Source organism: Anthonomus grandis, chromosome 2, assembly GCF_022605725.1.
Source record: "Anthonomus grandis grandis chromosome 2, icAntGran1.3, whole genome shotgun sequence".
NCBI classification, from domain to species: Eukaryota; Metazoa; Arthropoda; class Insecta; order Coleoptera; family Curculionidae; genus Anthonomus; species Anthonomus grandis.
In genome coordinates, this window is record NC_065547.1 from 4,890,012 (window position 1) to 4,912,329 (window position 22,318).

Genomic DNA, 22,318 nt, shown 5'->3' on the forward strand with positions numbered 1-22,318 from the left:
AAGTTAATTAATTATTACAGGCAGTTGAAGATGCTTGTTTGATTTTTGAAAAAGATTTCAGAAGTATAATTTTAATTAAAATGTTTCATTTAAAAAAATATCAAGAGCTCAATTACTGAAATTTTAATTATTAAAAAAAATTCTAATTGAAACATTGGTTGAACCGTCATTTTAATTAAAATGCTTGGAATTTAAAAAAATTAAGGTTTAATTGCCAGTAATTCTCATTTAAAATTTACTAATTAATTATTCCAGGCACTTGATGCATAAGTTTAACTAAAATATTTGACTTGTAAGAAAAATAAGGAGCTGAATTTTCTGGAATTTTATTTAATTAAATAATTATAATTTAAACATTATTAATTAATGAATTATGACAGGGAGTTGAGAGTGTTAAGACATAATTTCAATTAAAATGTGTTACATGTAAAAAAAATTAAGCGCTCAGTCATCTGGAATATTATTGATTAAATAATTTTAATTTAAATATTATTAATTGATTATTGTACGCAATTGAGGCCTAATTTTAATAAAAATGCTTAAAATTTTAAAAAATAATGGTTCAACTGTCTGGAATTCTCATTTAAAGATCGTTAGTAAATTAATTCATTATTCCAGGCAGTTTTTAAAATTAAAATGTCTGACATGTAAAAAAAATGAAGCGCTCAGTTACCTGAAATTCTAGTTAATCGAATATTTTTAAATTAAGCACTTCTAATTAATTATTTTAGGTTGCTGAGAACAGCTTTAAAAGAATATTAATCATAATATCAGTAATAAATTAATTAATTAATCCAGACAGTTCAGGCAGTTCAATTAAAATATTTGACATGTAAAAAAAGAAGCTGAATTATCTGGAATTTTATTTAATTATATGATTATAATTTTAACATCATTAATTAATGAATTATTACAGGCATTTGAGGTACCATCTTAATTAAAATGCTTAAAATTTCAATAAATTATGGCTTAACTGCTTGGAATTACCTAAACACTCATTTACCTGGAATTCTAAATAATTAAACAATTCTAATTTAAACATTACTTAATAATTATTTTAGACAGTTGAAGCATAATTTTAATTAAAATACTTTAGGCTTCAATAAATTATGGCTCATTTGCCTGGAATTCCTATTTAAAAATCATCAATAAATTAATTAATTATTTATTTATAAATTAATTAAATATTAATTAATTATTCCAGAGAGTTAAGGCATGAGTTTAATTAAAATATTTGACTCGTAAAAAGAAAATATCGCGCTGAATTATCTGGAACTTTATTTAATTAAATAAGTATAATTTAAACATTATAAATTAACACATTTACGTATATACAGGCATTTCAGGCGTAATTTTTAATTTAAAGTTTTAAAATTTCAAGGAATTACGGCTCAACTGCCTGGAACTTTAATTTAAAAATATTTAATTAATTATTCTAGGCAAAAATAATTAATTAAATAATTTTAATTTAAACATTATAATATATATAAACATAGTTAATAATCCTGGGCAGTTAAGGAATAATTTTAATTAAAATGTGTGACATGTAAAAAAAATTAAGCGCTCAGTCACCTGGAATATTATTGATTAAATAATTCATATTATTCATTTCAATTTAAATATTATTAATTAATTATTCTACGCAGTTGAGGCGTAATTTTAATAAAAATGCTTAAAATTTAAAAAAATAATGATTCAACTGTCTGGAATTCTCATTTAAAGATCATTAATTCATTATTCCAGGCAGCTGAGGCATATTTTAAAATAAAAATGTCTGACATGTAAAAAAAAATGAAGCGCTCAGTTATCTGGAGTTCTAGTTAATTAAGCAATTCTAATTTAAACATTACTTAATAATTATTCTAGACAGTTGAAGCATAATTTTAACTAAAATACTTTGGGCTTCAATAAATTATGGCTCATTTGCCTGAAAATCTCATTTAAAAATCATTAATAAATTAATTAATTATTTCAGGTAGTTGAGGCATAAATTTAATTAAAAGGTCTGACATGTAAAAAAAATTTAAGCGTTCAGTTACCTGGAATTCTAATTAATTAAACAATTATAATTTAAAATCTAATTATTCCAGGCAGGTGAGGCATATTTTTAATTAAAATGTCTAACTTAGGCGCTCAGTTATCTGCAATTCTAATTAATCAAATAAATCTAATTTAAACATTGTTAATTAATCATTGTAGGCACTTGAGGCGTAATTTTAATTAAAATGTTTAACATGTGAAAAAAATTCAACGCTCAGGTATTTGGAATTCTAACTAATTAAATAATTCTTTAATTTAAATATTAATAATTAAATATTCCAGGCAGTTAGAATATTTTTTTTAAGTGTCTGACATGTAAAAAAATTATAATTAATTAAATAATTCTAATTTAAACATTACTAATTAATTATTCCAAGCAGTTAATGCGTAATTTTAATTAAAGTTCTTAAAATTTAAAATAAATTATGGCCCAAGTATCTGGAATTATCATTAAAAAATCACTAATAAATTAATTAATTATTATTTTTAATTTATTTAATGTTTTTTTTATATTACTTTAAGTTATTTTTAGCTCTTTCTTTCTAAATAGGAAAAGTGGAATGCAAAATAGTAATGGTCAAAATAAGGAATCGTATCAACTGTTCAAAAACGTGTTACTTAAAGACATTTACTATTTATAAAAGACATAAAACTAAGGTTATGACGTAAATTTAAGTAAAAGTTAGAACGTAAATTTAGATACCTGGTGAAAATATCCGAAACTCATCGGCGATATGGAAGTAAGGTACTTGGGAAGCGTATGAATTTAAATCCGAATATAAAATTCCTGGGAAGTTTAATTGACTTTTGAACTCCTTTTTTGCCTTTAGGAACGCCTTTAGGGCCTCAGAGTTTCCTTTGTTAAAATGAAATTCTACAAACGAAAAAAAAAACTTTCGTTATCACTCATAATAGGCATCACATTAAGAAACCTTACCGTCTGGTTCAGTCTCACATTGACTACTGCTACTACGACTATTTTCAAGTGGTAACTCTTGTCTTCTGGAGTGATAAGAGTTATCACTTAATTGACTGGGTTTTTCCGTTTTTTCTTCAACATTAGTTTGGATATCTATCACGTGATAAAGTAAGTTATCAATCGCATTTATTTCTTCATCCTCTGATAGTTGATCGGGTTCTTCGTTATCTAAAAATTCAAAATTAGGATTTTTTTTATTATTGGGGCTCTATTGGATCTAATACCATGTGTGATGACTGAACTGGATGGGGAAATTAAATCTCTAAATTGTTTCGGGGGTAATAAAGCGATATCCTCCATTGGTTCTTGTATGGTTTGATTTTGTTCACAGCCATAATCCGTTTCTTCGTTCTCTTTTTTTTTAATTTCTCCTCTATTTTTACCTAAATAAATTTTTGCTTTTGATATATTCTTAATATTAGTAGTTCTATCTTTGTCAGGCTTCTTGCTAATATCACTAAGTTTCTTGCTCTCCTCCGTAAGGCGATCTAGTTCCTTTTGTAACATATCTAACTTTGAATCTATAGCACTTGTGGCAGGATTGGTTGCGTCGGTACTGGTGTCTACGGAGCTGCTTCTGGAATTGACAAATTGGAATTTTTAGTTTTTTTTTTGGAATAAAATTCAAAAATTCCATAAGAGATTAAATTTAAGAAGGTCACAATATGATTATTGTTTATATGTGAGTGTGGTGATATTTCATTGGTATTATTTGCGGAAGCAATTAATGAATAATCTCTTATTCTTATTCTCGTTATTAAAAGAAAGTAATTACTTATAATGGAGGGGCTCTCCCCCCCCAGGGGAGTTTTCGCACAAAATTCGGACCCGCCGGACAAAAATGCTTATAACTTTGGTTGTATTTAGGTTAGAGAAAAGATGTTTAACTTTTTATAATCAAGAAATATAAGGCTACAACATGATTATTTACAAATTTTCATTTTTTTTTGTTTAGAACTAGGATGCTTTTAAAGTCAAAAAAAAAATTTTGTCCAATTTTTCCAGTCTTGATTCGATACAGATCGCAACGGTTTTTTGAATATTATGAAACTCTACAGATCGATTAGAGTTTACGTGAGACAGTGCGGTATAGCTTTTGGTTATTCTCAGCATACGGAAAGTTTTTTTTTAACGTCCAAAGTTTTAGACATGTGTGATCTTCTAGCTCCTCTGACGGTTTAACGGTATCTTTCCGGAAATAATGACTCACAGAAGATATGTTCGCCTTATTAGGAGCTACAAATTCTGTTAAGAAATTTTTTTCAAAAAATAGTTTCTTTTGGGAGAAAAATCAAAAAAATCTCAAAAAATTGATTTTTTTTAGTAGAAAAAATAAAATTTTTATGGTGCAAAATTTAGAAAAATTTTATTTTTTATATTTTAAGTAAAACTGTTTTTGAGTTATGATTTTTTTAACATTTTTTGACTTTGGAAATTAATTGTGAGCACCCTGTAAGCTATAGATAAACCAAAACCAATCGAGCAGATGCGCCATTCATTTTACTATAACATACTAAAATTTCATTTTTTCGTTATTTTTACAAGTACCCTAAAAACAATTTTTTTTCAAAAAAGTCCAAGCACAAAAAATCGCTAAAAATCACCCTGCACACTGATGAATTCTCAAAGCCACTCATGGCCGCGTCTCCATGGCAACGAAAACGGCGATTTTCGCCGAAAAAAGACCCTTTTTAAAATCGAAATTTATCTACTTAAAACCGATTGGAATCGGTCCAGAATTGATGTTAAACTGTTCCTAAGGCTTTATACTATTTTTCCATGTACAAATCATAAGGTAAAAACTTTTTTTTATACCCGAAATCATCGTCTGAAAATGGTCGATTTTGACGTCTACGCGCGATTTTAATGCCGACTTTTACGGCGGTTTTGACAACATGGCGTCAAGGTGGATGAATCGGCTCGGACTTGCTTCTTAATTTCATTGATAAAATGCTTAAAATAGCTCAGAACTTCCTGAAATTGATACGGAATTATTCAAAAGACTCTGGAGAATCCGAATATGTGCATATCTTTTACCAAATCGGGTTCTTTTAGCCGTCATAATTCGCAACGTTTTGACGTTATAGCATTTTCTGTGTATTATTATAATATTCATGCGACACAGTGGTCTATACAAGGCATTTTGCTAGACAGAATATTACAACACAGTGGGTCCTAATGATAAAAAAAAAATCTAATCGGGATTTAATGGGTATTATTATTTTATGTGGTAATTTTTTTTTTTGAAAATTTTTAAAATATTGACTTTTAGGGTCACGTGACTGTCAAAACTTTTTTTCTATGGGTCCGATTTGATTGAAGTTTGGTATTGATTCGAGGTTCATTTAGGAAATAATTATTGATTTTTAGCAATTAAGTATTGGCTTTTAAAGTCACGTGACAATTAAAACTTAATGCCTATGGGCATGATTTCAGTAAAACTACAGTCATATTATATATTAAAGCATACTTAAATTCGAGCGGAGCTCTTATCACATCATGGTTCTGTGAGGCATGGTACCCCAAAAACCGTAGACTCAAAGCTTGTAAGACATAAAACACGGTGAGTAGCGTCGTCGGAGCAACTGCTCAACAATTTTCAATGGTTATTTCGACTTGAATTGTATTTAAAAAACATTATTATTATTATTATTATTAAGGCTCGCACTCCCTCTAAGGGGGGGGGGGGGATCATTTACTTATCCCAGATACCTGCGATATCAAAAGGATTAAGCTCTGTGGTCTGTGGGGGCCTTTTCGGTGTCCTTAAGTGACCTGAAATGTAGAGTTATCTCCTAGAAATTTCCGGGTGCTGCGAGCAGTTGCCAGTAGTACTGCCTTTTGCATGTGCTTATATAGATGTTCGCCAGTTCCTAGTTGTTTAAGGTATTCCAGTAGACTCTTCGGTATTACACCCGTTGTCGATATAACAATTGGGATGGTCTGAACCTTATCCATTCTCCATTGCCTTCCGATTTGAATTTCTAGATCTCTGTATTTGGCGATTTTCTCAGTGTGTTTCTCTTGCAGATTATTGTTGTTCGGTATGGCTACGTCAATTAGAGTTGTTTTCCTGGAAATTTTATCTATTAAAATAAGATCTGGTCTATTATGTTGATCGGTAAGTACACTGCGGTCCCAATATAACTTATATCGGTCATTTTCCACTACGGGTTCTGGAGTATATTTATAATACGGAACCTTCTCTGTTGTAATAAGTTCCAACTTCATTGCCAACTCTTGATGTAAAATTTTCCCAACTGAGTCGTGCCGTTCTTTGTATTCTGTCGCTGCAAAGGCCTGACATCCTCCTATTATGTGCTGGATTGTCTCTGATGTTTGGCATCCATACCGGCATTTGTCGTTTTGTACGGACGGATCCCTGACGATGTGCTTGAGATAATTTCTTGTTGGTATAACCTGATCTTGGATGGCGAGTAGAAAGCCCTCGGTTTCTGGAAACATCTTGCCTGATACCAACCAATAGTTCGACGAAGCAGTGTCGACATGATTTTGGCTGATCTCATTAGGATGCCGCCCATGAAGAGCCTTCTCCATCCAGATGCGGAGTTTTTCCTGGTCCGTATGATGGTAGCTGCGCGCTTCCTCGCTCTTAAGTTGTAGAGGAGTGGAATCGTCTATTTGATTTATTGCGCGATGCAGCGTGGAATTTTCTCCTTGCCTGTAAAAATAGGATCTTAAGTTAGTGATTTGTTTTTCAAGTTGTTTACCCAGATCTATTAATCCTCTTTCTCCAAGGTGGCGGGGAAGCATTGTTCTTTCAGTGGCACTTCGAGGGTGGTGGTTGTGCGTTTTAGTAAGTAGGGTCCTCACTTTTCTTTGTAGCCTTTCTATGTCTGTCCTACTCCAATTAATTACCCCAAAAGAATAACTAAGAGCTGAACATGCGTAGGAGTTAAGTGCCCTAAACATATTTTTGCTGTTGAGATTGGTTCTCAAAACTTGTCTTACCCTTTTCACAAACTCGTTAGTCAGTTCGCATTTCATTGTTTGTTGTTCAATCGTTTGTGATTGTTTCATCCCCAAGTATTTGTAAATTTCGTGTTCGCCCATGGCCTCGATGGTCTGGACATTCTGCATCTGATATTCTCCTGGCTGAATTTTTCCTCGGATTATATTGAGAGTACGGCATTTATCTAGTCCAAATTGCATGCCGATGTTATTGGAGAACTCTTCTACATATGCAGCATTTGGTTTAGTTGGTTCCTAGTTGCAGCCATTATTTTTAAATCATCCATATACAGTAAGTGATTTAACTTTGCAATCTCGGTGTTATTATCTCGGATGCTAAACCCATAGTTGGTAGAGTTAAGACGGTTCGAAAGAGGACTCATAGCAAGGCAGAACCATATTGGGCTCAGTGAGTCCCCTTGGAAGATTCCTGTTCGAATTGGAATGTTGTTTGTACTTACTGTGCTTTTACCCTGTACTTCGAGCTGGATCGTTGTTCTCCAACTTGTCATAGCGCTCTCTAGAAAAGACAAAGTATTACCATCAACTTTATACACTTTTAATATGTTTATAAGCCATTCGTGTGGTACTGAGTCGAAGGCTTTCTTATAGTCGACGTAGGCAGTAAAAATATTTCTCTTGTTGTGATATGCCTGGTTGTTGATGACAGAGTCGATAAAAAGTTGTTCTTTACAGCCCATAGAACCTTTAGCGCATCCTTTTTGTTGTGCGGCTATGATGTTGTTTTCCTCACAGTGTTGATAAATGCGCTGTGTTAAACATAAAGTGATAATTTTATACAAAGTAGGTAGGCACGTTACCGGTCGGTACTTACGACGGATCTTGTGTGTTGTTCTGGTCTTTAGGCAGTAGATAGGTTACTCCTTGCGTTAAGAACGCTGGCATTTCCTGTGGGTTAAGAATAACGTGGTTAATTAATTCTGAGAGTTTAGGATGCACACTCCGTAGTTTCTTTAGCCAAAAGTTATGAACTCCATCTGGGCCAGGTGATTTCCAATTATGCAGTTTTTGGATAATCTGGTTGACTTCCTCGATAGTCAATGGTCGATGTTCCATCTGGTTATATTTATTACTATTTTGTTTCTCTTCAGTAACCCAGCTTGCGTTGATATTGCATGTTGTTTGAGTTGCAAGTTGTTTGGCCTAAAAATCTTGAATTTGTTCTTTCGTGGGGTATTGCTTATCTGGGTGATCTGATTTTGAATTTAGCTCTCTATAAAATTGTTTTTCGGCCTTTTCAAAACGAAGATTGTCACGTTTTCGGTTATTACTGGTCTTGTATCTTCATAGGCGCTATGAAAATAAGGAAAGTTTCTGTTTTAGAGTATCCAGGCATTGTTGAGCTGTATTATTTTCTGGTTCATGCCGAGTGTGGATGTTGTTTCTCTGCAAAATTTCATCAACTTTCTGTTTTAGTCTATTTGTTCGTGTACCCCTCAGATATTCTGTTAGTTGGCCGATATCTTTTCGAAACCTCTGAATTTTTCGTTAAAGTCTGGTCTCCCATGGCGGTATCGGGAGCTCGGTTCTTGCAGAGTCATTGTGGATCCTTATCTTAATCTTCATGGTTTTAGCAACGGCAGTTGCTGCTATAAATTAAAAGGTGAAGAGATTGCATGTTATTAATATTTAAAAGATAAGGTGGAAGAATTTTGGTGTTTAAAAGTTCCATAATTTGACCTAGTTTTTTTGAAGAGTTTACTTTTGGAAGTTTGGGTCTTATCAGTGGGTTGGTTCCCTCAAATTCTAGCATCGCACGTGCCATTTCTGCAGATAGTTCGTGATATAGCTCAGAATTGTCCTCTTGGGTGTTTTCGGTAGTGTTAAGTTCCTGTGTGTTATTTAATACGTTTTCTATTACAGGTTGCTCCTCAGCTGGTTCATTGTTAGCGGGGTCTTGTTCGTTGTTAGTTTGCGCTTATATTTCTTCTTTAATGGTATTGAGTCTTGTCTCTGGAATTAGGTGATTACGCATTATTACCCGATATTGGTCTGCTACTCTCTGTTCGGTAACTTGGAGATGTGGATAGATTTTCCTAAATTCGGCATGTAAAGGTTGTCTGTAGCCGATCATTTCTCGTGCCAGGTTGGTCACTTTATAAAAGCTGCGCATGACGGTTTCATTCATCGCAGATGTCCATTTCATGCGCTGTCTTTGTAGTCCCGCCTGGGTGAGCGCTGGCTGAATTTCCTGCGCAGCACCTTCAGCGAGGGGGGCTCGTGATGGTGTTGGGCCCTCCTGGTCGTTTTGTTGTTGAAGAGGAGGAGGTGTAGTTTCTTGAATGACAGGTTGCCGCCTCCTTAACTCCCTGCCACCGACGGTCCGCATACTGTCATGTCCAGCGCCGGCTCCAGACATGCCCTGGCGATCCCCAGGCAGCGACCTTTCTCCGAGGCATCTTCCGCTTCGTGTCTCCATTTCCATGGGTGTACCACCATTTAACCCTGGTGGTCCAGGTTGTTCTTTTAGTCGCCTTTTACGACAGGCAGAACGTACCAGGAGGCTATTCTAGACTTCTGCTAGAATATTATTATTATTATTATTATTATTATTATTATTATTATTGTTATTATTATTATTATTATTATTATTATTAATATTATTATTATTATTTATATGACGTAATACGTACGTTTGGGGTACGTACTTTGTACGTATATTATGTCGTGGAATACGTACCCAAGTAACAATTTGCAGTCACCCAAGTTGAGATTACTCTTATTTTCACTAGTTGCAACGTTGTTTTCAGTGCAAAATTTAGTTAGTTTTGCAACGACGTTTATTTACGACCAAACTTCGACGTACTGCACTGTATCGCAACTGTTGTAAAACTCTGCTATATTTACAACGTATTTTTTACTATAGACGGTAGTAGTAGTAATTTACACTTAAAATAACGAAGTGCAGACGTACATTTTTTCAAAACAAAAACCCAGTGAGAACAACGTTAACGTTTCCTCATCGTTAGCGCATGGGTATTATATTGCCTGATCGTCTGTGTTGAGCATATTCGCTGTAGAGGGAGCTTTTTGACATGTTAAGAGTTTTAGGAAGAAGATGAGAAACAAAGGTAGAGAGAATAACAGGAAGAAAAAATATTCAATTCAACATAACCTACTTAATCTATATTTTTATTTTTATAATTAATTTTTTGCTTGGATTTATTGGGATTTATTATTTTCGTTTTGCTTTAAAATATGAAGAGATATAAAGACTTTAAATATTCTGCAACTACAGACGCAAAAAAAAATTACAATGAAAGCAAAAATGCCTACAACTAGCTTACCTGAAGTTGATATGGATTATATAGAATCAATGGAATTGGCGGAAGGTAGCAGTGAAAAGGTTTTTATTAAATTTTACATATTTAAAGTTTAAAATACTGGGTTTACTTTTTGTAAGTGGTTTCCTTCATGGTTCCTATATCATACTTTATAGCCTTTTTTTACACAAGAGACTAACCAGTTTCAAAACAATGGTCAATTTTATAAAGTTTTATTTTTTAGGATTTATATAGCAGCAGCAGTAATGAGAACTCAGAATGTAATGTCAACATTATATTTTTTGAAGAGCTTATGAATTTTTTTTGTAAAAGTTACAGTTTGTAAAAAAACGTGCTGCATACACGCAACAGACTGCAAACAGCAATTGAAATATTAAAATCCTAGGTTAGGTCCATCCGTTCTTCCTCTTGCTTTAGGTCAACCAGGGACAACGACAACGGGTTTCTTATGTAACCAATAAAAAAAATTACTTATTATTTTTTTTTTCGAAATCCGCTATAAATTTAGGGCGCGCGTGTTATTTGCGTGTTTAGGGCTAAAATAACATATTTTCACAGTAAATTATGTCCCGTTTATAAATTAAGTGCTTGTAAATCTTTCAAAACAGGTATTTTACCCGTATAAGTCACTATATTAAACTACATACAAAACAAATAATAATAAGGACTGTTCAAAATGGATTAAAAAGGTTGTATTTTTGGAGTAGCTACATACTGGAGTTATCTATTAGTTTATTGTTAAAAAAGTAATTAATTTTTCTGTCGTTACGGCGTACATCCGTCGAAAAATCAGTAACTCTTAAAACGTTGCAAAAGCGTTTAGAAAGTTAACTGTCTCTATGGATAAGACAATGTAACAATGCAACGTTGCGTTGCAATTTGTAACGTTGTCGCGTCGAAAAATTGCTAATTGGGTACAAAGTATCTGTGCTGTTTGGGCAGTGAGACTAAGACCCTCAACTCATAAAACAAAAAAAAAACTTCTTAAAAATTCCAATAAACCCACCGACATGGATGGTACTCATTCTGAGCTAATTTTTTTCTCCATAATCGAACGCTACTACAGATCAAAATTAGGTTTGTTCTCACTGCAAATTTCTTACAAGTTTAAAACTGTTTCCAAACTATTCTTGATGCGTATGCGTGAAATATTACAACTTCTAATCGATTTGAAACCGTCTGTGCGAACATCAAATACGGTTTGAGTGGAGAAGAAAAATAACCTCACTTTTTTTATGCCAGTGGGAAATGGAAAAATAAATAAAACATAAACAAAAAAAAATTACACTACAACCTTAAAATAGCTGTATATTATTAATAGAGTTTAAGATTGTGTGATTACTTCCGGGCTTACTATAAAATGGTCAAGAAATTCTATAATAGTAATAGTTATATTCTATTAAATATTCTATTATTATATTCTTTTAAATTGGGACACAGTTACATCAAAATAGTTCTCGTAAAAGTAAATCTTCCTTAAAAGTCTGTGTCGGAATCAACAAAATTCTGATCAGATTCTTCCGACGATTCAAAGTCACTCATTTCCTTAATGTTTATTTTTAGACTAATCCTATAATTTTTCAAAACAAATAGCAAGGACTATGCAAAAGGATAAAATACAAACAACAATTTAGAGGTTATGTTCATATTCCGAAGATCAGCGTTGACTGGCTGCACGAATTCTCTGACACTTTGCTTGAAATAAATCCGAAAACAAGTCTGACTATCAGATGACAATCAGAAATTTGTGTAAGAACATCAAACTTTTGGTTTGAAACCGATCAGAAGTTTCTGTGCGAACGCATTTTACTCTATTGCGCATGTTTATTTGTCGAAAACTTGTTTCTTACTGCTGTAAGAACAAACCTATTGAGTACTACTCACCTAGAGGATATCCATCCGCTTTGTTCGCTAGTAGCAGACGAGCAACTACTAGTACTACCGCTACTAGAAAACTCCACACAACTACCCAACTTGGTTTCCATCTTCGGACTGAGATTTGGCAACGATTCCGCCCCAGAAGACACTAATAATGGCAACAGTTCCTCCGATATACAGGAACTACTCCTCGCTTTCCTTAAACTATCACTTAATACGTTATTACTAAGAGATGATCCTGTTTTGGGCAGGTTTTGAGATATGCTCTCCTCGGTCGAGCTACTGGTCGAACCGATTTCGAAAATTTTTGATTTTCTACTTAGAGTCTGTGAGTTACATTTTGATTTCGTTGTGCCATTTTGATGGACGATCGCACCATTCGTGATGGTTTTCGATTTTTGGTTTATTAGTGAGTTAAACTTTTTACCCTCGTCGTAAGGTTTCGGTAAAAAGGTTTGCATCGATGTCGATCTGGGCATGACCGACTTATAAAGGCTTAAGGGTTTTTTCGGTTTTTTTCCCACCCCAACTTTTAAGACGTACTTCTCGTTGTACCGAAAATTATACTCGCTAGCGACGTTTTTTAACGTTTCGATTTTGTAGAAGCGATTTTCTGAGGGGGATTTTGGTCTCATCGAGAGCAATTTGTTCTCAGTAAGAATGTTGGTCATCGAAGCGTGGAAACTGGTCGTTGATGTGGACCCTTTAAGGTGGTCCAGAGATTTACTGTGTCTGGTCGGTACGGTATTAAAGGAGTCATCCCTTTTGCATAAATCCGTCGTTTTTTCAAAAGGTTTCTGCGGTTCCCAAACGTCGAAGCCGCAAGAACATTTTGCGGTGTTATCGGTGGTTTTTGATCGTTTAAATCGCGTTGTTTGAGAGTCGTAGATTGGATCTGGAATTTTTTTTTTATTAGATGAGGTGTTTTAGGAGGAGTTTTATAGGTTTTACCTCCGTTACTGCATGGGATGCTTCTTGAGGAGGACAGCAGCGAGATCTGATCTGCAATATAAAGCAAGAGAAAAATATTTTTATATGCCTAATTTAAATGGACGTTACGGCTCTTTATTGAATAAAATTATGCAGTTGTTATAAAGAAATTAGTAGAAGGTAATATTCTGTACATTATGACGCCTCATTTGACACTGAACGTTGTTTAGTTATTGAGAAATTGAGGTTATTTAGGATTGATCTCCCATTACTTGAGCAACCTTGTTAAACTACGACTGGCTCAGAAGCTGTTCCTTAAATCGTTCAGAGCCTCAGAGGTAATTTTTAGAGAATGATTTTCTGAATATTTGAGACCTTTAGAAGAGAGAACCTTAAAGAAAATTTTTAAGAATATAATATCCTTACTTATTAGACCTTACTTATCAATATGGTTCTTAGTCTTAGAACCTCATTAAACTATGGCTAGCTCAGAAGCTGTTTCTTAAATCATTCTGAGCCTTAAAGGAGATTTGTAGAAAATGATTTTCTGAGCATTTTTATACCTCACTTAATAATATAGGTTATATAGTTTCCAAGAAATTAAGGTTCTTTAGGGTTGACCTCCATTATTTGACCAACCTCATTAAACTATGACTGGCTCAAAAGCTGTTTCTCAAATCGTTCTGAGTTTTTAGGGAAATTTGTAGAGAATGATTTTCTGAGGTTTTTGAGACCCTTCTTATCAATATAGGTCATACAGTTTTAATCCCCAATACTTGACTAATCTCATTAAACTATCGCTGGCTCAGAAGCTGTTTCTTAAACCGTTCTGAGCCTTGGAGAAAATTTGTAGGGAATGGAAAGCATTTTGAAAAAACATTTATCAATATAAGTCATATAGTTTTAAAAAAAATTGAGGTCCTTTAGGGTTGACTCTTATTACTTGACCAACCTCATTAAACTATGACTGGCTCAGAAGCTGTTCCTTAAATCATTCTGAGTCTTAGAGGAAATTTGTAGAGAATGGTTTTCTGAACATTTTAAGAATACACTTATCAATATAGGTCATATAGTTTTTAAAAAGTTGAGGTTCTTTAAAATTGACTCTCATTACTTGACCAACCTCATTAAACTATGACTGGCTCAGAAACTGTTCCTTAAATCGTTCTGAGTCTCAAAGGAAATTTTTAAAGAATGATTTTCTGAGCATTTTGATACCTGACTTATTAATATAGGTTATATAGTTTTCAAGAAATTAGGGTTCTGTAGGGTTGACCTCCATTATTTGACCAACCTCATTAAACTCTGGATGGCTCAGAAACTGTTCCTTAAATTGTTCTGAGCCTTAAATAAATTTTCTAGAGAATGGTTTTCTGAGCATTTTAAGAATACACTTATCAATATAGGTCATATAGTTTTTAAAAAGTTGAGGTTCTTTAGAATTGACTCTCATTACTTACTCATAGCTGGTTCAGAAGCAGTTCCTCTAATCGTTCTGAGTCTTAAAGGAAATTTATAGATAATGATTTTCTGATCATTTTGAGATTTCATTTATCAATATAGGTCATATAGTTTTAAGAAATTGAGGTTCTTTAGGGTTGACTTCCATTACTTGACCAACTTCATCAAACTACGGCTGGCTCAGACGCTGTTCCTCAAATCGTTTTGAACTTTAAAGAAAATTTGCAGAAAATGATTTTCTGAGCATTTTGACATATTACTTATCAATATAGGTCTTATGCTCTTTGAGAAATTGAGGTTCTTTAGCGTTAAATACCATTACTTGACCATCTTATTAAATTATGGCTGGCTCAGAAGCTGTTCTTTAAATCGTTCTGAGCCTTAAAGGAAATTTGTAGAGAATTGTTTTTTGAGCATTTTGTGGCCTCACTTATCAATATAGGTCATACAGTTATTGATAAATTGAAGTTTTTTAGAGCTACTGTTCAATTAACTGCTATTACTTGATCAACCTTATTAATTTATAGTTGACTCAGAATATATTTCTTAAATCTCTCTAAACCTTAAATGAAATCTGTAGAGAATGATTCTTTGAATATTTTGAGGGCTCATTTGTCACTGTACGTCATGTAGTTATTGAGGAAATGAGATTCTTTCCCGTTGACTCCCAATATTTGACCAATTTCATTAAACTATGGTTAACTCAAAAGATGTTGCTTTAATTCTTCTGAACTTTAAAGGAAATTTGTACTGAACGATTTTCTGAATATTTTGAGACCTTATTTATTAATATAGGTCATGCAGTTATTGAGAAATTAAGGTTTTTAGGATTAACTGCCATGACTTGTTCAACCTCATTAATTTATGGCTGGTTCAGAAGCTGTTTCTTAAATGTTTTCGGGCCTCAGAAAATATTTGGAGAAAATAATTTTCTGAGCATTTTGAGATCACATTTATAGGTCATATGGTTTTTAAGAAATTGAGGTTCTTTAGTGTTGACCCTCAATACTTGACCAACCTCATTAAACTAAGGCTGCCTCAGAAGCGTTTTGAGTCTTAGAGGAAATTAGGAGAGAATGATTTTCTGAGCATTTTGAGATACTTCTTATCAATACAGGTGATACCATTAAAAAAAAATTGAGGTTCTTTAGGGTTGACTCTCATTACTTGACCAACCTCATTAAACTCTGGCTGGCTCAGAAGTTGCTCCTTAAATAATTCTGAGTCTTAGAGAAAATTTGTAGAGAATGGTTTTCTGAGCATTTTAAGAATACACTTATCAATATAGGTCATATAGTTTTTAAAAAAATTAGTTTTTTTAGAATTGACCCCCAATACTTGACCAACCTCATTAAGCTATGGCTGGGTCAAAAGCTGTTCCTTAAATTGTTCTGAGTCTCAAAGGAAATGTTTAAAGAATGATTTTCTGAGCATTTTGAGACCTCACTTATTAATATAGGTTATATAGTTTTCAAGAAATTAAGGTCCTTTAGGGTTGACCTCCATTATTTGACCAACCTCATTAAACTCTGGCTGGCTCAGAAACTGTTCCTTAAATTGTTCTGAGCCTTAAAGAAATTTTGTAGAGAATGATTTTCTGAGCATTATGAGACCCTTCTTATCAATAAAGGACATACAGTTTTAATCCCCAATACTTGACTAATCTCATTAAATTATCGCTGGCTCAGAAGCTGTTTCTTAAACCATTCTGAGTCTTAGAGAAAATTTGTAGAGAATGGTTTTCTGAGCATTTTGAGAATACATTTATCAATATAAGTCATATAGTTTTAAAAAAATTGAGGTTCTTTAGGGTTGACTCTTATTACTTGACCAACCTCATTAAACTCTAGCTGGCTCAGAAGTTGCTCCTTAAATCATTCTGAGTCTTAGAGGAAATTTGTAGAGAATGGTTTTCTGAGCATTTTAAGAATACACTTATCAATATAGGTCATATAGTTTTTAAAAAAATTAGTTTTTTTAGAATTGACCCCAATACTTGACCAACCTCATTAAGCTATGGCTGGGTCAAAAGCTGTTCCTTAAATTGTTCTGAGTCTCAAAGGAAATGTTTAAAGAATGATTTTCTGAGCATTTTGAGACCTCACTTATTAATATAGGTTATATAGTTTCCAAGAAATTAAGGTTCTTTAGGGTTGTCCTCTATTATTTGACCAATCTCATTAAACGATGGCTGGCTCAGAAGCTGTTCCTTAAATTATTCTGAGCCTTAAAGAAAATTTGTAGAAAATTATTTTCTGAGCATTATGAGACCCTTCTTATCAATACAGGTTTATCATACAGTTTTAATCCCCAATATTTGACTAACCTGATTAAACTATGGCTGGCTCAGAAGCAGTTCCTTAAATCGTTCTGAGTCTTAGAGGAAATTTATAGAGAATGATTTTCTGAGTATTTTGAGATTACATTTATCAATATAGGTCATATAGTTTTTAAAAAATTAAGTTTTTTTAGAATTAACCCCCATTATTTGACCAACTTAAAAAAACTATAGCTGACTCAGAAGATGTTCCTTAAATCATTCTGAGCCTAAGAGGAAATTTGTAGGGAATGATTTTCTGAACATTTTGAGGCCTCATTTGCACTGTACGTCACTTAGTCATTGAGATTCCTTAGAGTTGACTCCCAATATTTGACCAACTTACTTAAACTATTGTTAACTCAGAAGGTGTTGCTTTAATCCTTCTGAGCCTTAACGAAAATTTATACTGATTTTTTAAACATTTTGAGACTTTGTAGAGAATAATTTCTGAGCATTTTGAGAACACATTTATCAATATAGGTCATATACTTATTGAGAAATTGAGATTTTTTAGAATTAACTGCCATTACTTGTTCAACCTTATTAATTTATGGCTGGTTCAGAAGCCGTTCCTTAAATTTTTCTGAGCCTCCGTAAAATTCGTAAAGAATAATTTTCTGAGCATTTTGAAACTACATTTATTAATATAGTTCACATAGTTTAAAAAAAAAAAGTGAAGCTCTTTAGGTTGACCCCCAATACTTGATCAACCTCATTAAACTACGGCTGGCTCAGAAGCAGTTCCTTAAATTGTTCTGATCCTTAAAGGAAATTTATAGATAATGATTTTCTGAGCATTTTCAGATCTCATTTATCAATATAGGTTATATAGTTTTTAAGAAATTGAGGTTCTTTAGGGTTGAGTCCCATCACTTGACCAACCTCATTAAACTCTGGCTGGCTCAAAAGCTGTTCCTTAAATCGTTCTGAGCCTTAAAAGAAATTTGTAAAGAATGATTTTCTGAACATTTTAAGGAACTAATTTATCAATCTACGTCATAGTTATAGTTATTAAGAAATTGAGGTTTTTTCGAGCTACTGCTTCGAGTAACTGCCATTACTTGACCAACTTCATTAATTTATGGTTGACTAAGAATCTGTTCCTTAAATCGTTCTGAGCCTCAGAGGAAATATGTAGATAGTGATTTTCTGAACATTTTGAGGCCTCATATGTCATTGTACGTCATTTAGGTATTGGGTAATCGTATTTCTTTGGGTTGACTCAATAATATCGTCAATACTACTAAGCCCTTATAGAAAAAGGAGAATGTTTCTTAATATTGGAAAAAAGTTCCAACCACTGAAATATCTCCCTTCTTAATGCATTAAGAGGGTATACTCATTCTACGGTCATCAAACACTGTTGCCACGTTTTTCTTTTTTCATGAATAAGGTTATTTTTACTTCTCAATATTAATAAATAATAATATTATTGCCAAATTATAAAATCAAAAAACTTTTTGAAATATGAAAATAAAGACATCGGTATGGAACTAATTTTCAGTTAATTTTTTTCCAGGACTTCAATGCAGAACTCAAAATTTTTATATCAATCACTCCTAACACAAAAATTTCTCTTATTGATATGGTAATCATTTTAAACTAATTTCTTGCACCTATTTCATTATTAAGAAAAACCCAAAATTTCTATATCAAGTCCAACAATCCTTATCAAAGCAGCATTGCCAGACTTTACAAAATTTTACAGATTTCAAGGAAACCCTTAAGGTTTCCACCGTGTTGCCAATTTCATTACTAAACCCGGTACCTTTTGGTTTTGCTTTGACAAAATCCTCATCTTGTCCTTTTCCAACGGCGACTTGCGGATCCTGATACTGATCTTCGAAAATGATTGGCATCGTCGCACTGTCTCCGTCTAAGAAACTACAATGCACAGGCAGTGGGGGAAGTAGCTGCATATATTTCGACCTACAATTTATTTTTTAACAAAATTCCTTTTCACCATTGCACTGGTTAATATCGAACCTTTTTGTTAGCTCCGATATCAGTAGGTACTTTTGAAATTTTGCCTCGTAGCACCCCAGGGCGGTTTTCCTGGGGTTTTTGATAGTGAAAAATAGCTCAGAAAACCGTCCGACTCTCAGATAGTGATGCTTCTTGCTCAGATATTGTTGGATGGCTATTTTACAGCTGAAGGTGAGCAAAAAGTAGTTCCATAGCTTGATGTTGCCTCCGCAGAGCTCTTCTAGGTTCGACGTGGGTTTATAAGGGTTTTTCTTCAAGAGCTTCAAAGGAAATCCAAGGGGTTGATTTGAAAATTACTTACATTATGAACTTACCAAAGTGCTATCGTAATCGTTATATTTAACAATAAGAGTGTCGTAGTTATCAGACACGAACTCCTCTCGTTGCATTAATAGTAATTTATAGTCTTTAATGGTGGTTTTTAAATTATTGCTCGATTCTAAGAGAACGTTATAGGCTTCTAAATGGGAAGATTCGTTAATTCTATTATAAAACTTTTGACTGCTCACTTGCGGGACGGGATCGGTTAACGTAGAACAGTGGGTGGTGCGGATTTTGCTCCAGGATTTCGATGTTTTTGGAGCGCTAAGGTTAACAGGAATTAATAAAAAAACGTATTTTTTTTTTTAAAGGGAAATATACTTACCAACTCTGCACGTATCGTAGTATACCTTTCCTAGAATAAAATAGATGATTTGATCAATTGTCGGGACGGTTTCAAGGTAGATTACTCGAAACGAGTTTCGAGAGGACTATTAAAAATATTAAAATCTTTTTTTGTTGATCATTTTATTGTCCACAATTTTGATCTCTACACATTTTTTCATTTAACCAATAGGGGCCGAGATTCTTAAAGAAATGTCTTAGGTTGAAATTTCTCGCAACGGGTAGAGTCTACAGAAATATGATTAAAATATATTTTGTAGGGCATTATATTATCTACAATTTTGCTCTCTAGACATTTTTTCAATTAACCGATAGGAGCTGAGATTTTTAAAGAAATATCTTAGGTTGCGGGAATTTTTTTTCAATTACAGTATTTGAAATCCAAATTTCTCGAAAAAATGTTTAAATAATTTTTTGTAGAACATTACATGATCTACAATTTTGCTTTTTATTCATTTTTTCTTTAAACCAATAGGAGTCGAGATTTTTTAATTAATAGGGGTGAGGGGGGTAAAATGATCCCGCAATTTAAAAGTTCCCATTTTATGCAAAATAAGCGTAATATTGGCAACAATGTTTTAGGCGAAGAGGTTATAAATAGACCACAATCGGCATTGCGATTCAGTTCGAATCCAACAATTGCTACGTGAACTTGTGTTTTTTACGTTTATAAGATAAGGTATTTGTTTTGTTTTATTTATTTTTTTAACAATGTGACTGATCCATCTTCTTCTGACGTTGTTTTGTTGAGGAAGGGATGCTGAGTTAATTTGTGGTTTTTGTTTTCAATTAATATATGTCAATTAATTTTCATTTAACAAATGGTACTGCATGTCACTTTGGGGTAAAACGATCCTCTAAGCGTGGGGCAAAACGATCCCGTTTTAAAAAGGGGATCATTTTACCCCCTAGTTCTTACCAAATTGTTGTAAATCCTAATTTTTATTTACAAACTCATTTTACGTCGTATTGTTACAGAATGCCACGAACATATAAGCGAATAACCAATAGGCAAAATTGGGATGCTGAGCACATGAAAAATGCCATAGCATTCTGGTGTCTGCATGATCGTGCCAGGATAGTTTGGGATCTAACTTGATTCCCAAAAATTGAACTGTCCTGGAGTAATACAGCTGCACGCCACCTAGAGATATAACAGGGGGCGTGCCAAAGTTACGTCTCCTCGTGAATAGTAGGAGCTCTGTTTTTTGGGGGTTAATCCTGAGACCCCCCGAGAGGCACCATATGTCCACCATACGCAGGGCTCTCATCATAGGGCCCCGCATTGAGACGACGCCTCTCCCTGGGCAAAGGATTACCAGATCATCAGCGTAGGCCTATGTGTATAGGCCAGCATTGTTTAAAAGATTTATCAGGCTGTCGACCACAAGGTAGGGGACAATACTCCTCCCTGCGGGCAGCCCCTAGCCGCCAACGTTTCGACAATCTCGTTGTTGAGCTGGGCAGATACATGACGTTTCGAGACCATGGCCTCTATCAAAGAAAATAATAGTAAACTATAGAAAATCCATCCCGTGTAAATTTTTTGACCACCTAAAAGGATCCCCGCTTTTCGAGCGAGGATCCATCGGTGAAATTACGCGTTGAAATCTGACCGATCGCTTAGCTGGGTTGCAAAATTTAATTCGGCGGCTGCGACTCGGCTTAGCAACGCAATATTATTTTTGTTATTCGCTCTTGTGACGGACGTAATTCTGTTATTTTTTTTTTATTTTTTTTCATTGGTTCTGTAATACATAATGTCGGGCAATCTATGCCAATATTATGACTGTAGGCGAACTAGAAGAGAGAATCCTACGTTAAAGATTTTTAAATTTCCTTATAAAAATCCAAGTATTTGCGAACGTTGGATTTTAAATTGCGGATTTTAAATTAAAGTCCTAGAGTTCTATAAACATACTCAACCTTAACAGTGCCTTAGTAAGTAAGTACAGGGTGTTCCATTTAAGAGGAAAAACGGCATATTTTTTGACTTTCCCGGTATATTTAAAAAAATTGAAGATAGCCAATCGACATATTTTAACTCGGAGAATTTGAAAATCGTAATAAGAAAACAATTCCATAAAAAACAAAAAAGACTGACGACATTGTTTTCTTATTACGATTTTCAAATTCTCCGAGTTAAAATACGTCGATTGGCTATCTTCAATTTTGTAAATATGTTTAAAAATATGCCGTTGTTGCTCTTAAATGGAACACCTTGTACCTAAAGTTCGTTTCATGGGTCTTTAACTGTGGCTCCTAGAAGAGCCAGGTATAAATACGTGTATTTTTACGCAAAGTTACAGCTGAATACCTGTGAAATGGACATCACCTACAATCTATATCTATCTCAAGTTTTAATTGGGAACTATTCGGCAATGAAAATTACAGTTAACCAAAAACTATAATTTTCTGACTTTTAGGTAAATGAAAAATGTGTAAGGTGGTAAAACTATGAGGTCATGTACAAAGTTAATTTTTGAATACTGAAAATTAAATTTAAAGAATAAAAATATATAATACCGGTTTAAATAGTCAAATTACAAAACAATAATTACTTTGAGATAAAACCTTAAAAATATTACCATAACAAATAATTATAGTTATTTATTAGAGTAAAATAGGCGTTTTAAAATTACTGCCTTCGCTAAAGCTCGTGTAGTAAACGTCATCATTTTACTCCCTATTAATCATTATAAAAATTAAAAAATTATCTTCTTTTAATTCCAATGTATTTACAGGTAACAACCAACATTTTTTTATCTTGACTAGTGGACC

At 33.4% G+C, this 22,318-nt stretch overlaps 1 protein-coding gene across 1 annotated transcript in view; it reads right to left on the reverse strand.

Annotated features, from left to right (window-relative positions):
- Nucleotides 1-22,318, reverse strand: part of LOC126750084 (protein FAM135A) — a 93,659-nt gene that overhangs the window by 14,934 nt on the left and 56,407 nt on the right. Inside the window, exons 5-13 of the mRNA XM_050459586.1 lie at nt 19,518-19,547; nt 19,186-19,456; nt 18,872-19,131; nt 18,654-18,814; nt 13,126-13,176; nt 12,181-13,069; nt 3,244-3,596; nt 2,978-3,187; nt 2,744-2,914 (exon numbers count right to left, since the gene is read on the reverse strand). Coding sequence (XP_050315543.1) covers nt 2,744-2,914; nt 2,978-3,187; nt 3,244-3,596; nt 12,181-13,069; nt 13,126-13,176; nt 18,654-18,814; nt 18,872-19,131; nt 19,186-19,456; nt 19,518-19,547 — 2,396 coding nt within the window. The remainder of the gene's footprint in view (nt 1-2,743; nt 2,915-2,977; nt 3,188-3,243; nt 3,597-12,180; nt 13,070-13,125; nt 13,177-18,653; nt 18,815-18,871; nt 19,132-19,185; nt 19,457-19,517; nt 19,548-22,318) is intronic.